Here is a 16,761-nt window from a genome sequence, read left to right as displayed (position 1 = left end):
GTGGCTGGAAGGCTCGAAACGTGTACGTGTGGATCGAACGAGTAGGCGAGCCGATGATAGCGACACGAGCCGCGTGTAGCAATTCGCGAAAACTCGGGCCGACATTTTGCAACGCGTTTCTCTGGGCGCATTGTGTCCCGAACACCGATCCTCTTACTCGGTGACCATGTAATGAACGGATCGCGGAAGCGTGGCGAAATATTTCACGCGGAGTATTTCAAATTCGAGTGATTTCCCCCTCCCCCCTTCCTCCCCCTTCAGCAGCTTCAATTACCGCTTCCACGCGGGACAAAATAAATCGGGACGCGCCATTATCAAAGCGTCTTTCGTTCCGTATCGTTTGGGACAATGATCGATTCGTAAGCACCCGACCGTGCTTACCCTTTTACCGTCCTTCTTCAACCAGATGAAATTAGAAATTATCCGATCCGTTAGATGTCTCCTCCGTCTCTTTTGGAAGAATCATCTGGTTAAACAGATCGAAGCATCGAACGATAAATCATCGTTGATCATCCAAAGATCTCGTTACGCGATGATAGATCGTCCGTCGTGCTTGAAAAAAGGGACACCCGGTATTCTATTATCGTTTAGCCCGATCACAATTGGCCCGTCACGGAACCGTGCTCGCTCGAGAGTGCAAATATTCTACGCGTTAAACCATACGACCGATTTCAGTCGGCAACCCTCTCCCCCTCCTCCTCCGTCGATATTGCAGCATCGACAATAATCCTATCCTCCGGCGCGTCCAACATCACCAGGCCATTCCACTTTCCGCGTTGCCCTATTGTTCCGACGAGCGCATTCGCTATTAATAGCAAAACCAATTGAAGCATCGTGAAAGTAACGGAGCCGCTCAATGGAATCCGAGTGGCTCGACACTCAGAACCAGAAACCGAGGAAACTGGGCCAGAAACGCTTTGTTACCCCGGCTGCAACCGCTGTGAATCGCCGGTTAAACGGTTCCGATCGTTAAGATTAAAAGAGATGGAGACGCGCGAAAAAGAAATGGAGAGAGAAAGAGAGAGATAGAGAGAGAAACGAAGATAGCCGATAATTTGGTCATTTAGATATTTATCGTTCGACGCGATACCGTGTACCCTTGGTCGGTTATCCTACGCTTGAAAACTTTCTCCGATCGCGAATGCCTTCATCCATCCAGCCGCGAGGAATCGCGTTCTAGGCTATTGACCCGTTCGGAATTACCTTTCTAGATCACGCGAACTCTGGTACAACGTCTGGAACGACGACTAAATGGAGCTCCAACGAACGAAGGATACGCTAAAAAGAGAAATTTCGACTGGAAGACCACCGAATAATTTCAGAGAGTAAGAGAAAAAAATTTGTTTGTTCGATGTTCGAGTTCGCCAGGAAAAATTGGAAATCGAATTCGTGACAAAATCGCGTGAAAAGGTGTCGGTCGACCGTGAAAAGAATTCGTTTCCTCGAACTGGAAAACTGAGACGACGACGAGAGGTTGGATTTATCCCGGCACCACTTGATTCGAGGCGTTATTCGGCGAGTGGCACGGCAGCGCGTGAACATTGTTACATTGTTTTACGAGCGACCATAAAAGCCGAGTCTCGGACGAGAAAGGACGATGAAGAAGAAGAGGAAGAAAAAGGTGGCGAAACCGCGATGGTTTTTCATCACACGGTTTCCTTTTTCCTTCCTTTTTTCTCCTCCTTTTTTAAATCGAACCCGACGACGCTACGCCAAGGTTAAAAACCTTCCTATCCGCGAACCAGTTTCGACCCGGAGAAAACTTATGCGCCCGAAGATGAATGTTCGAATCTGCTGCTCGATGACACGCGCCAATTCCATGCTCTATTTTGCCTTCAGCCTCCAGCTACGCGAACCGGTCGCGCCGCGCCGATGGCTCTTCCTTTTCCAACCACCATCTTCCGCGTTCGCCTGTCCCTGCCTCGATTTCGTAACGCGCGTCTCACTCTCTCGTCGCATTCGCAGTAGATGCTTTCGTTCCGTCTACGTTCGAATAGGATTCGAATCGTGCGCGCGTTCGTGCACCGCGATTCACAAACTGGATGCTTTCGTGAAATTTCGATGAAATTTTTATAGCCACTCGTTTCATAGCCGACGAATGAAATGCCGACGCGGATGAATTTACGATAAAGTACAAAGAATTATTCGATCGTTCACGAGTGTAAAATAACTCGACGACATCGAGTTTGGGCGATTAATAAAATACACGTTACACGAAATACAATCCGGATAAAGTATCCATGTGTATCCTTCGCATTCGCGGAACGGACGAGATGTAAAAATAACTTTGGGCGATCGAAATAAATTGAAAACGAATATCGAGCATCGTTCCTTAGGGTATCCATTCTTATAATTGCAATTCACGAAAGAACTCCCAAAGGTAATAATCTACCTTTAGGAAACGAATTTTTATATTTTGGAGGCCGCTCGTTGCGATACGCTCGTTTCTAAGAAACAATATAGATAAGCGGTGGCAATTATGGTCACACATATACTGCCAAGAGCGTGCACTTATAGGCAGAATTCGATGTATTGTAACAAACATTTCTTAAATTCTTTAAACGTAAGCTAAAGTTTTATATTCTTCCCCTCGTTCCATCTCGAAATTTCAACGGTCGTACCGCCATTTAGTTTCGTCACGCGTCACGATTTTCATTTCTTTCAACGAGTTTCTTTCGAACGGTTAAATAATTTTATGCTCGCAGACGTGAAAAATTGACCGATCTTGGCCAAACTCGCGCTCTTAGGCTGTCGCTGAGACTTCGATCCGAATCTTCGAAAATTTACGCCTAGCAACAAAAGTTTTTAGCCAGCACGTAAAACGAAGCGAAACCCTCGCAAACACCTACGCGCGCACCACGATCATTAGCGGCATTCCGGAACGAAGTCCGAGGCGGCATTTGTCGCCTCCGGACTCGAAACTCGGCGGCGATCTCCGCTACCTGTGCCCGTGCCTCGGACAACGATTCATTTTTCAATGGGCACACGTCCACCCCTTTTGATCCTTCTCCTCCGCATTGTCTCTATTGTCTCTGTCCGCAAACATTTGAACGACCGAAATGACTAGCACGCAGGTAACGTTGATCTGTCGTAAAATTTTATCCTTCCTTTTAACGATATTACTTTACCATAATTTTACTTTACCATTCGTTTAACGTTTCCCTTCGAAGATTCTTTTCAAGAATCTTTGGATAAAGGCATTAAATGAACCGATCGAGTCACGTGATTCAGGTCAGGTAATAGAGTTTAAAACGCAAGGCAGGAAGGGAGAGGAAAGATGGATCGTAATTTTTAAAAGTTTTGAATAGATTTATCAGGTTTTAAGGAGGTATTAAGGGAAAAGCGTTGTATGCATTGAATTCTGTGCGATTAATGTAATTGTCTTTGTCGTTGAAGTCGTTAAAGTGTCTAATCTATCTGGCTTCGGTGTGCATAAAAATGTACCGTATTAATCCCTCAAATAGGCCATTTTTAAATTCGAAACCAATTCATCACAGGATTGCTTCTCTACTACTCTATTAAACGGTATTATCCTTAATAATGGCAATTGCACGCCAATATCTTACAAATCGCTTTTTTCTTTTCCCTCTCTTGCATTTGACATCCTAGTTGACATTTGTCGAGTGTCAAACGTGTTTAATTTCTCAAGAACGAGTGATCATTGAATGATTTTTTTTGATATTAAAGACTGATGTAGCTAGATGTCATCGGTTACTCGATACTCGACGATTACACAATGAAGATTGTGTTGTGTAACTACTCTGGATAGCATTCGATATATTAGTAACGTTACCTCTATTAAAGAAACCTAAGATCATAGTCTTTCCAATTAAATTTCCCTTTGTTCCCGCGCGCAAGTTACCTTGAAGTTAAAAATACGATTATAATCTTGCTGCAAAATAATTGTGGATAATTTCTTACTTAAATAATTGCAATAAAAAAAAAAAAATGAAAAGAAAAAAACTCTCTGAATTCCAAGCAAGTAAACGCGATAATCAATGGTTTTGTTACAACCGTCGCCTATCCATTTCCCCCCAGACATCAGTCCCTGACATTTCAAAGCGTTTCTTTCACTCTCTTTCTCTCTGTCCGAGGCGCCTGTAGGGCACGCCTAAACCAGGTCGTATATACCGATATAACTCTTCTCTCGGTTTCCTGTCTAACGCAATAAACCGTACGCGTGTTTCTCCTCGCGTAATATCATGCTCGGGACACGCCTGCCGGAAAGAGGGAGAAATGAACGAAAAACGGAACACGTTTCCACCGACACCGGTGAATCCGTGCATGATTCCTGCCCTGCTCGCGCGATCCTACTTTAATTTATATCGAATCGAATCGCCTCCAAGGACTTTTCTTTTCGATCGCATAAACGAGAAGGATAGATAATTAACTTTACGACTTTATATATACGAATACCACTGATATATATGCGAGTGTTCGCGTCGATTTGACCTCGGTCAATTATGGTAGGCGTGCCATGTTAACAGAGTATAAAATTATATGAAAATTGTATGTATGAAATAACACCAATATGGAATTTCGTATTCGGCTCTCTCGATGTCAGTGGTTCTCATTCTCATTGTCGCTTTTTTTTTAATTAACAAGTTTGAACAACCGAGGTACAGCAATTGTGAGATACAATAAAAAAAAAAATAATATAAATATCGTAAGTCAACTGGAAGTTTTTTGAAAAAAAATTTTTTTTTTTTTCTAAAAGAAAGAAACCAAAGAAAATTCTATTCGAAATCGGTCGAAGGCAGGATTAAACTCGAGCGCCGATCGAGGTACAGCAATTGGTAAAAAAAAAAAAATAATATAAATATTGTAAGTCAATTAGAAGTTTTTTGAAAAAAATTTTTTTTTTTTTCTAAAAGAAAAAAACGAAAGGAAATTCTACTCGAAATCGGTCGAAGGCAGGATTAAACTCGAGCGCCGATCGAGGTACAGCAATTGATAAAAAAAAAAAAATAATATAAATATTGTAAGTCAATTAGAAGTTTTTCGAAAAAAATTTTTTTTTTTTTCTAAAAGAAAAAAACGAAAGGAAATTCTACTCGAAATCGGTCGAAGGCAGGATTAAACTCGAGCGCCGATCGAAGTATAGCAATTGGTAAAAAAAAAAAATAATATAAATATCGTAAGTCAACTGGAAGTTTTTCGAAAAAAATTTTTTTTTTTTTTTTCTAAAAAAAGGAAACGAAAAGAAATTCTACAATGGCGTGACTCGAAATCGGTCGAAGGCAGGATTAAACTCGGGCGCGTTTCCTGCCTGTTGCAGCAGTCAACATCGGTTAATGCGTGATGTATATCGGGTTGTATATCGTGGCCTCCGTGAAAAACAAGGGAGGGAGGAGGGAAGAAGGTGCTAATGCGGGGAATTGTGCAATTCATTGTTCGAACGCGAACTCCAAACGAGATGGGAATCTAATTTCTGCTTAACCGCAAAGACGAGCGTCGTTTAATCCGTTCGCAATTGAGTCTAATTGTAAAGTGGCGTTACGTGTCCCCGCGAGAGAAGGAAGCGCGTGCTGAATTGAAGAGAATGTAATGCGGTTCCGGAAGGTCTTTCGTTTTTTTTTTTTTTTTTTTTTTTTTCCACCGAACGCTTTCAATGCCGACAGATCTCTCGCAATCTGATCTGAAAGGGCCGTATGAAACTTCCTCTTTCGAAAAAAAGGAATGCAACGAGGGATTTTGAAAGAAAAAAAAAAAAAAAAAAAAAAAAGAAAGAAAAAATTATTCACAATTCACGTATTAATACGCTACGCAGAAGACACGAATGATTGCATAATAGTTGGAAATTTTACGAGTATGCTAACGCGTGTTGATCTTGCGAATTACAGAATGAACGAATGGTCCAAGTACGAATGCAATAACCCAACGACGGTTATAACTATGCTTAATTGTCCTGTTAATTGTGGGCTTTAGTTACACGTAAAGTGGTTACGTGCTTGCCACCATCGGTCCACGTTGTTTTCAATAGCCACGAGAGACACGTGGCATTCTGCAATTTTTCTGCAAACGTTCGCGGAGAAATCAAGAATCGAAAGGAGACATCAGACGGTGAACGTGCATCTCATCACGGGTGACAAAACAAATATTTTTAGCGACAGCGACATGTCTCGAGCCTCGATTCATTCGACAACGGATGGAATGGATGATGGAAATTAAGAAATCCATTTCGAATGAAAGATGAACGAGTGAATGGCGGCTATAAATCCTGCTTTAAGCGTGGGCGTGAGTTTTTTATAAGTCCGTGTACCTGCAGCCCTGTAAGGATACGTATAAACCGGTCCTAAGAAAACGCGACAGAGCTGGTTGGAATGCGGAGGAAAAGCTTCCGATTTCCGAAGAATCGAAGCTAGAAAACCGATTGAAGGATCCGGAAGGATCGATTCGTTACGAACCATTTGAAACTCTTCGTATGTTTCAATTCCACGAAATTATCTTTTCGTGAAGAAGAAGAAAAAAATTGAATACGATAAATGAGAAAAAAATGGTAGTGAAAAGAGTCAATAGTTGATTCAAAACGTTACTTCGTCATAAGCTTTCAATGAGCTCGAGCCTCTTTGTGCGACTCTTTCAATTTCTATTCCACGGCCAGTCCAATGGCGCATCGGTAGGAAGCGAAGAATAATGTGTTGGTAGTTTATTCGTCTGGGTAAGAAATAGGAGAAAAACTCTGAACTTTGTATTCCCTTGACAAAAGAATCCGACGAAGCCCCGCACGAGATAACAAGACGCCAGCCACGACCCATCAAAAGAAAACCAATATCGAAGGAGAGTAGATATTTTTTTTTTTTTCGTTCCGAACGGCGTTGAATTATCAAACTATTATGGGATTCAAAGCGGTGGCTATCGGGGTGCATCTATTTTCGGAGATTTCTTCGATCCATTTTCGTTTCTCGATCGACCGAGTTCAAAGAGCATTCCACAAGAAGGCTGCTGGATCTTTCATTTAATTATACAGATCAAAGAACCTTTTCTTCCGTTTCGAAATAATCAAGTACGCCACTCATTTGAACAAAAAGGAAAATTGAATGTCCGTGATGTAAGAGGCGAATTGAGATCGTTCATTGAAAACTAACTCCAAGTTCGATTTTTTCATTAGAAAGGTATTACGAAAGTCGAAGAAAGAATGCACGCGTTGTATTACGCTCCGCCGAAGAACGTTACCGATAATGATCGTTATTGTGCATGAGAATTTCTCACTTATTCCGATGCGCTTCGCAATAACCGCCAATAACGCAACAACAAAGTTGAATGCATAACAAACTGGTGTTGCATATACAAGGGAAACCATAAACATTGTTAGCCTGATGAAACTAAAATTTACTCGAGAAACTAATTATACGAGTTTTCGTTAATTTTATAATAAAGAAAATGATAGAACATGACAATAAAATGGCTGCGACATTGAACGAGAATTTACAGTTAATCTTTCTTGATTTAAAAATTTTTCCAATTCTAGTGAAATTATGATAAATAGAAAAAGTCAATATTAATATGTATTTTTTTTAAATATTCGTGATGAATATGTACCGAAAAAAAGGATAAGGAACGAATCGTTTCGTTGGTTATGTATTTATGTAGTTCGAAAATCCACAAGTGGGTGAGAAAGGCGCCGTATTGTACATATAGCTATGATTCAGTTTGAATTTATTTTTTGCTCGAAAAGAAATTTAACTAAGAAATTTAACTAATACCTATCTAAACTAATTCTATTTGATAAAAAATTTATTTATTCATATTTCGATCAAATGTTTTTGAAAGATCGTTCTTTTACAAAATAATTTAAAAATAAATAAATATATATTTTATTTTGGTAGAATTATACTCGCTATCATACGTTAGATTTCACGATGAAAAAAAATGACATTTTGACGTTAAATTTCAATCAACGTTAATCAATAGATATTTTCGTAGCCAACAAGTGGTAATACATCATCACGTGGAATTCGCATCGTAATACACGTTTCAACATATACAACATACTGAGTACTTACTTTGGAAATAAAGCTCGAAATGCTGCTACGATTTTCAGAACCTTCCAGTTCGTCGAGTTTGCTTCAGTTCCAAAAGTAAAACAAGGCCGGTCGCACAAAGTCGCAAAGCGCACTTTTCGGTAAAACGGTTAGAAAAATAAAACACAACATTCAATACTTCACAGATTCAACACAAAAGGAAAAAACACCCCCACGAATATTACTTGTCGCGATATATAAAGCCTTTGATATTACACGGTACAATTTTGTTCCACGACGCAGAAAAACAATATGCACGTCGAGCCCGAAAACAAACAAAACTAACGCACGCTCGACGGTTAGCGAGCGAATGAGGCTCTGTTTTCCATCAGTCCCACCAACCACCAACCGGGCCAATAACCTGGCAGTATATGCGAGAATGTTTTAACGACTTTCCTGTGTCGAGTCGATATAACAGCGTATTTTATCGACTAACGATACTATAGCGCAAGATATGCAAAATCGTTTTTGTTTTTATCAATAAATATCATCATCAACAACTTTCAACTCATGTTTCGAAATAAATACCGCTATTGAATCATAAATGATTGTTAACTGTTAATATCGATAAACATTCTGCATAACTGCAAATGAAAATGATTAGTAAAAACAAGTAGCAAACATTTCCTTCGTTTTATAATCTTCAATTTTATACTTTTTTCCAACACATTTGCAGATTATTCTTTTTTGTGCATTATTATATTGCATATTGTTTTGACATTGCATTATTATACCATAAACAAAATTGAAAAATATTTATAATTGCAGCACTCGACGGTTATTTATAGAAAAACATTTTAATTTAATTGTATAAATATACGATATAATTTTCGTTGCGTTATAATTAAATTCTGTTAACCGCCATTAAAGTTATTTAGACATTATTAAATAAAAATATACTACCAATACATTTTCTTTTTTGATGATGCTGAATCATACAGTCATGTATTAATATAAATAACATACATACATTAATATAATTTTAAAATTAAATCTTCGAATTTAGAAAAAAAATATTATTTGTTATTTTAAAATCTTTTGTACTTGTTCAAAGATTATTATATAAAAAATTACGTTCCAAATATGCATTATTCATTTTTCTCGTTCACCAAAAATCTTAAAGTCCCAATAAACGTTAGTCATATAAGATCAAACAATTCGTTTCGTAATATAAAAATTTCATTGGTATAAAAATTACAATACGATGATTATAAAAGTAAAACATATATGTATTTTTTTTATAAATAAAATATACTTTCACGTATTATTTTTAATACATATATGTATATGTAATTGTTACATATAATTACATATAGTCTGTGCTTCAATAGCTATTAAAAAATATGTCTTTTTTGCATTGTAATTTTATGGCCAGAATTTCTACTATCACGCATTATAAATTTGTGCCAGCAGGTACAATGAGTACACTGTTATAATAATTGTAAAAATTAGACTTAAAAATAAATCCATTTAAAAAATATTAAAAAAGAATATAAATTTTCAGCATATTATTGCTTAAAAAATAGTTGCAAAACAACTTTTATATATTCATCATATCTGTAATCATAAATATGATATTTCATGCAATAACAAAAAACTTATCACTCTAGCAAGAAAAAACAACAGGCACTTTGAAAATATATTACATATTATTTGTTTAATACTTAAAATTAGAATATCTAAAATTTTTAATAATTTCATTTCGTAATTCGTAATTTCAATTCGTAATTCATTGCATAGTCTAAAAATGTCTTTCTTAAGACATATATAAAAACAGTTTAGCCCTAATGTAATAATACTTTTTTTCCAAATTAAAAAATTCTTTAACATATTCTAATACAATTCATATTCTCGCGACAAACTGCTCTTTCTTTTTTTATCTCTTCATTGTTTTTTCTTAACTTTAACATTTTTGGTCCATTGAATATTGCTCTTTTCGATTTCCAACTATTATATATCATCAATAATGAAGATTTCAATCTTCGATTCAATAACAAACATAAAAATTTAAAAAGCACTTGAAAGGTCACTATTACTGCGGGAATAGGAATCGCAGCTTTATAATATCGAAAAGTGCTACTAAATAATAACAATATATATTATATACAATTTAAAAAATGTTGTGTTTCTCTTTTTTTTCTTTTCTAAAACATTTAAAAAATAAAATTCTAAAAACTATGCCAGTTCATCGGTACATTGCTTCCTCTCTTCTTCGACTCGTTGACGAGTACGATTAAAAGCTTCGGTTTTCAAGAAATCCACTGTTTTATATACTGTTGTATTTGGAGGAGATTGAGTTGGTGGTAAACTTGAAGAAGTAAAGTTTTCCGTTGCTTCTAAATCGAGATCTAGATATTGCAAAACAACAAGGCTTCGATTTGAAGCAGGAATAAATGTGTTTTGCTCTTGATAGTAGTATATCTGAAGAATAGATTATATCAAAATATAATTATATATATACACAAACACACACACATATAAATTGATATTAAATAAATATAATATAAAATAGATTTTTATATACCTCTTCTTTATCATCGAAAGCATTATTATCTTCGTCCGATGTTGATAAATGTCGATTTGGATGAACGTGAATTGGAGGCGTAGGACTAGGAGCCGCTCTAATTCTTCCTCTTCCAGGTGGAGAAGCTAATTGCAAAGGTCCTAAATATAAATGATTTTATTTTTTTTTCTATTTAAACGTAATAGTTGGAGCATGAAAAAAAGATGCAAATATTTCTACCTTCTACAGGAGATTTATTCAATGGAGGTTTAAGCTTTCTATTGATACTTGGTGGTTCGGCAGGAGAATGCTCGGCAGAACTCATTTCCAAAACTGATGCTATCGGTCCTGGAGAAGGTTCATTGCTAATAACTGATGTAGAATCACTAGTTTTTCTTCCTGGCTTTAATTCCCGATAGACGACTGGTGGTGGTGGTGCCATTGTTGTCGGTACGGAAGTTGAATTATCTCGAACAAGTGGGCTTGGTAAATTTGAATACGTAGCAGTTGTTGAACTTTCAGAACGTGGACTTGATGGTTCTTCTTCTTGAAAATCGTAACGGAATACGCGTGCATCTTCAATATTGCTTGGAGCAGCATTAGAGTAAAAATGTTTGTCTATTGTGTTTGGTTCGGGTGCTCCTGGTTGATGAGATCTTGGAAAATCGTACGATTCGTCTGTTACAATTGCAGTTGCAGGTGTTGACGGCGCAGGAGTCGCTGGAGTTGTGGGTTTTGAACTTTCTGTAGCACCATCTAAATTTAAATAGTTGTGACCAGGATTTTCAGGTAACATATGAGGAGGTTTTGGTGGTCTAGGAGGTGCTGGTAACTTTTCTACAGAAAGTGGTAGAGTAGAATCTACAATTCTTAATTTTCCGAATCGTTTTCGAACACTCCAAGAACCAATTTCGGCATCACTCGATGCAGATTGTTTGGATTCACCTATTATAAAAAAATTAATGTTATTCATTTGACAAATTCAATTAGAAGTATATATTTGATATTTACCTGTAGAAGGAAAAGTCTCCCAATTTACGCTAGGCACTGGAGCTGTCCATTCATCATCAGTGAAGACACTTTCTGCATCAGTTGTTGTAGGAGATCTAGGAGGAGAAGGTACTAATCGTCTTGGGGCATCATAATGTTCAGGTCCTTGTCCCAAAGCTGAATTGAGAGAACTAGTATCGTTTAATGTTCGTCGACCAGAAATACATTCGCTAATAGGAATATAAGGACCAGAGATAGTGCTTGTGGGTGAAATTGGTGGAGACTCTTGCGTTTCAAACTGGAACACTATAAAAAAATTATAATATTATATAAAATTTTGTTTGTATTAAATTTTTAATATTTTATTTTTTTTCTATCATTAATTTATTAAATAATTAAATAAATGTTATATTATTATTATAATATAAATATATATATTATAATATATAATTATAATATATACTTTGACATTGCTGTTCCTCATCTTGAGTGTATGCCTTTAAACCACAAACTTGACATACAGCATCTACCCACTTATTCATATCAGCTTCACTTTCTGCCACTAAATAATATGTTCTTTTTGGTGTTTTAACATTGAACATATATTGATACTTTTGCTTTCGATTTTCAAATCTCAAGCCTGCATCTACCTATTTGAAAATATAAGTAATTTTTAAGATATAAATAAAATTATAAAATCTATTAAATTTATTTTATTATTTTATAATAAACAACTACCTGTTCGCATTGATCAAGATCAATACGGCCTTTTAATTTTCTACATTGTCTGTCTGTATAATATTCTAAAAAATATTGCCCAGGTAATTCTCCACTATGTCGAAGAGCAAACCATCTTTTCCTCCATCGCTAAAAATATAAACAATAATGTCATTATTTAATTTAAGAATTTAATTTAAAGAAGATTGATATAATTCATATATTTAAATTATCATTTAAATTTAACCATTATATATATATCATATAAAATTGTTTGCGTTAAATATAATTGAAAAACTATTTACAACGTTAGCATTCTTGGATAAAAATATCACAACATTCCACACTTATGAAACATTTTTCAACGTACGAGGTTAGACGCTAAAAAATTTGATGAACGAGATACAAATAATAATCGTTTGACAAGTATTTAAGTACGTAAACAATAAAAAAATTTATAAGAAAAATAAAATTTCGAATTTGTTATTATTTTGTAAAATACTAACCGCTCGCCAAAGTTTGGTAGGTGGCGATTTAATGAGCCACCCTTCATGAACAATCTCTTGACTGGTTTTGAGTACCTCCATTCCTATCCGGCGTTGGTTATAAACTTTTAATAATTGTGCATTGTTACAGAGTGCGTGGAACCACCGACAACAAGGATGGCACGCTCGTCGTTCATTTATCTATTTTCGGACGGCACAGCAGCGATCTCACAGATATACCGACCATCTAGCGATCTCTCTTCGATGATGCACGACTAACACATCAATAGCATTCCACTACTAACGTACATCATCAACGATAAACACCCTCTGAGGAGTTATAGAAGAATTAAAGAGGAACACCGAAGCGAGACGATGATATACAGAGAAGTCTAACTATCGTCGTCGTGCCTCCATTACCACCACCATCTTGGCCACGCATGCCAAACCGTATCAAACATCATCGATGACACACGCTTTTCTTTATGCATATATCTGTTATATAAAATCATATGCTTCAATCTATATATCGAATTTTGAATCATTCTGAAAATCAAATTGTTGCTCGTATTATGAAAATTTGTTTGGATTCATTTGATTAACAGATCTACATGACGCATCGTCTCGTGACCTGAATAAATGGCGCAGCATTGCGTTCGAGTTGAAAATTGTCAGTCTAATTCAACAAAGAGAACAAAGGAATTCGCGAAGAAGTTTTAAGATCAATATTAAATACCATTTCGTCTCTTAATACACATATTTTTATGCGTAAATAAATGATAAAATTCTAACTGCAATATATGAATAATTTAATAAATAAATATATATACAAAAACAAAGATTTTCTCATCTTGTTTCAAACTGTATTCTAAATTGTATTCTAATGCTTTCTCGCAAGCTATTATTTGCGATGCATATTCAGATTACAGTGAAATCATTCTGGAATCTAGAAATTTCGATCGATTCGCGGCTTCGAATTGCGAACTATCGCGCAAAACATTAATGTCTATATTAACAAAACATATTTACATATTGTTAACATAAATTGTTACAAGCATGCAATTGCGAACGTGCGATAAAACAAATTTTCATTTTGTCATATTTAATTGTACATCGACATCGATTTGGGACTCGAAACTCGACAGCTCTAAGCAATTACCGTGGTTAATAGATATAGATAAGTAAAGAATGGACAAAGAGAGGGATATCGCTCAGCTAATTTGCAATTCAATGCTTAACGCGGTAGAGGCCGATCGATATTTAAACCTAGCCTTCGTTTCTAATTAACAATATTCCTTAAGAGGGATCGCGTTCTATGAAGACAATCCAAAGTCGAATAATCCATAAATCGTTTATTAAATATTTTTTTTTTTTCTATACAATTCCGTCGCGATGGTAAAATCGGTGTCGCAAACCAGCTGTCGAAACGAAACATATATATATATATAAGGGATCGTATAAAGTTGAAAACGAATAGCGTAAATCAGAGTTTGTTCTACATAAATATAACAAATACGTTTACATGGAATGCTTCACTATCAAAGTCGCGTCAATACAGTACAAAAGGAGTCGCGATACATTTTACAGACAAGTACATTTATTTGACATGTAAGTACGGTATAAAACGGAGACTCGTGTACAGTTGGAATTTGTTATTTAGAGTTTCGTTTTATTAAATCTATTCGACTGGACGAATATTGCTCCGGTTAGCGTACTCGAAATGTTTCACATCGCGCTGATCGTCACAGACGATACGAGTGCGAGTTTAAGAAGCATACGTCTGTATTAACATCTAGTTAGAAAACTTCTCACAGCTCGCTATTCGTTATAATACTCTATATACCTCTATACATTGAGCTTTCTTCATCGACGGAGACACGATCTCTCCATAATAATATTCTGTAATAATATTGTTACACGTGTACCGTGTGTCTGTATATGTGTGTACAATATGTATATAGAACGTATGTGTGCAATAATATAAATATACTGTATAAACATAATATATATTATATATATATATATATATATGTAAATCTGAATGGGGGACTCTGAACTTCCTTCTTTTGTTATCCGTCCAACGATATCGTTCAACAAGGATTCGTCGCTGTGAAAAAGACAGATAAGGCGGAAGAACCGGCGGGCAACAATCGCTTCGGACTTCGGTCAACGAAAGAAACGAAAATCCTCACGAAATTTCACGTGAAAATTCTTTCTTCGATCGATCACACATTTTCTTGATCACCTTTATATCGACGAATCCTCGTGAACAACTATAAAATATTTGCAAAAAATATACATTAATAGATTCGTGTACATGAAAGGCAACGAAACGAATGACATGTCATATAAATAAAAATGACTTTGAACGTGACTCGCGACAGAAGTCGAACTCGAAATAAGAATGTGAGAAATGACCGCGAGAAAGGTATCGAGATCATACAGGTACAATTTCCAGTATTCAAATAAGTATACGTAAACTTTATTTCGTCAGATTTATCATATTGTGTTAATGGTAAACGTATGTATAAATATATACACATATATGTATAACTCTTACGTGCCAGTTTCGTTTACGTTGTTACATTATGCGCTGTAATCGGATAAGTGATTAGTTCCTTACATCTAAGGAAAGGAGATTCGACGAACGCAACAAGAATAAATAGAAGGATGAAGAAACAGAAGGAAAGAAGACACGCTGCGTTCGTTGCATATTTTAGTCCCATTTTAGTCGAAATAACTATATAAACCTATGAGAATTTTCGAAAGCAAGATATCTTCGACGGAAGCCAGATCAATCTGTACTTTGGTTCTCGCTTTCTTTTGTTTTTCCGCCATAGATGGAACTAAAATATATATATATATCCTTGTTTAATTGAGAATCCGTACAACTTGTCGAGACAGGTCGAGACAAGGGTACACATGCGTTTAAACGCTAGATCTTGTTGTCGATAGAATTTCACGTACAAGTATCGTACGAAATATATATATATATATATACGTGAGAAAAAATTTCGATTTCGAAAAAAGTCAGAAAGAGACCATCGTACATGTGTTGAGAATAATTGTAAATAAATAATATACAAATATTAGAAATGATTATTTAATACTTAATTTTTTGGGAGAGGGGAGGAGATAAACAAGTAAGTGAGAGCAAGTAAGGCGCCAATGTAACAGAGTTAACAGAAAAACTTTAGTTCTTCGGATTGTTGAATATTGAAATATGTACTTTTATTAAGGTATACACGCGTAATGACAAAGAATCAAGGTATTTCGATGTATGTTAGGGATAAAATGATCTGTTCTGTCCGAAAGATAAGATAAAAATAATTCATTTTTTTTTTTTTTTTTTTCTTACTACTTTACGCGATTATATATAAATACTATTAATAAGAAATACTTCTTAAAAAAAGGATCTTGGTCTTTCGATACACGTATGTACATACACAGAACCTGAGCTGAGAGAAAAATAAAAATGGAATGTATTTTTAAAACTTCTTTTTTAATAATAATATAACAATATTCGGTTAAATATTCATTGAACATCAACATACAGTATCCTTATCTACGTTACAAATTGTTAAGAGAAAAACGAAGTCTTTTTGACGTCCAAGAGTATAAAACTGTAGCAAAAACCTAAATTCACTTTTCCCTCTACGAATGGATCGTGAGGCTAACTTTCACACATCTAAACCGAACATATATATTTTACAAAACGCGTTTTACAAAAGGAATAGCGAACACGGGGGCAAACAAGAGATGTTAACTAAAGTTTTTCCTAAGTCACTCTGCGAACGGTCTTTACAACAGGAGATACAAAAATGTGTATCTGAATGGCGACGGTGACAGTGTCTTTTCTTTCCATATCCGTTTGTCTCGTTCAGCGAGAACGACGAGAATTTCACCATCATAAAAAATAAATAAAGGAAAGCGCATCATTAAATATTGTACATTTATCGTGACCGATGCAGTGTTGGATCAGGATTCGGGGCTGAGTCGAGAGAAAATTTTCTCCGTCCCTCTCGAGACTTTTTCCCGGGAA

General features: G+C 35.9%; 1 protein-coding gene and 1 long non-coding RNA gene across 2 annotated transcripts in view; both read right to left on the bottom strand.

Annotated features, from left to right (window-relative positions):
• The window catches only part of LOC102674955, a 34,795-nt gene extending 25,914 nt beyond the window's left edge, over window positions 1-8,881 (bottom strand). The window contains exon 1 of the long non-coding RNA XR_421244.2: window positions 8,007-8,881. This is a non-coding gene — a long non-coding RNA (uncharacterized LOC102674955). The remainder of the gene's footprint in view (window positions 1-8,006) is intronic.
• Window positions 8,882-9,128: 247 nt separating this feature from the next.
• LOC102675037 (GRB2-associated-binding protein 2-like) lies at window positions 9,129-13,237 on the bottom strand. Its single transcript, XM_006612356.2, has 7 exons — window positions 12,741-13,237; window positions 12,256-12,384; window positions 11,981-12,167; window positions 11,539-11,823; window positions 10,768-11,472; window positions 10,549-10,688; window positions 9,129-10,445 (listed from the first exon to the last, which is right to left on the bottom strand). Exons 1-7 carry the CDS (start codon window positions 12,819-12,821, stop codon window positions 10,200-10,202), a joined length of 1,773 nt encoding a protein of 590 aa, XP_006612419.1. The 5' UTR covers window positions 12,822-13,237; the 3' UTR covers window positions 9,129-10,199.
• Between the last annotated feature and the right edge of the window lie 3,524 nt (window positions 13,238-16,761).

Source organism: Apis dorsata, unplaced genomic scaffold, assembly GCF_000469605.1.
Source record: "Apis dorsata unplaced genomic scaffold, Apis dorsata 1.3 scaffold_111, whole genome shotgun sequence".
Classification (NCBI taxonomy): domain Eukaryota; kingdom Metazoa; phylum Arthropoda; class Insecta; order Hymenoptera; family Apidae; genus Apis; species Apis dorsata.
This window is presented reverse-complemented; position numbering and strand designations above follow the sequence as displayed.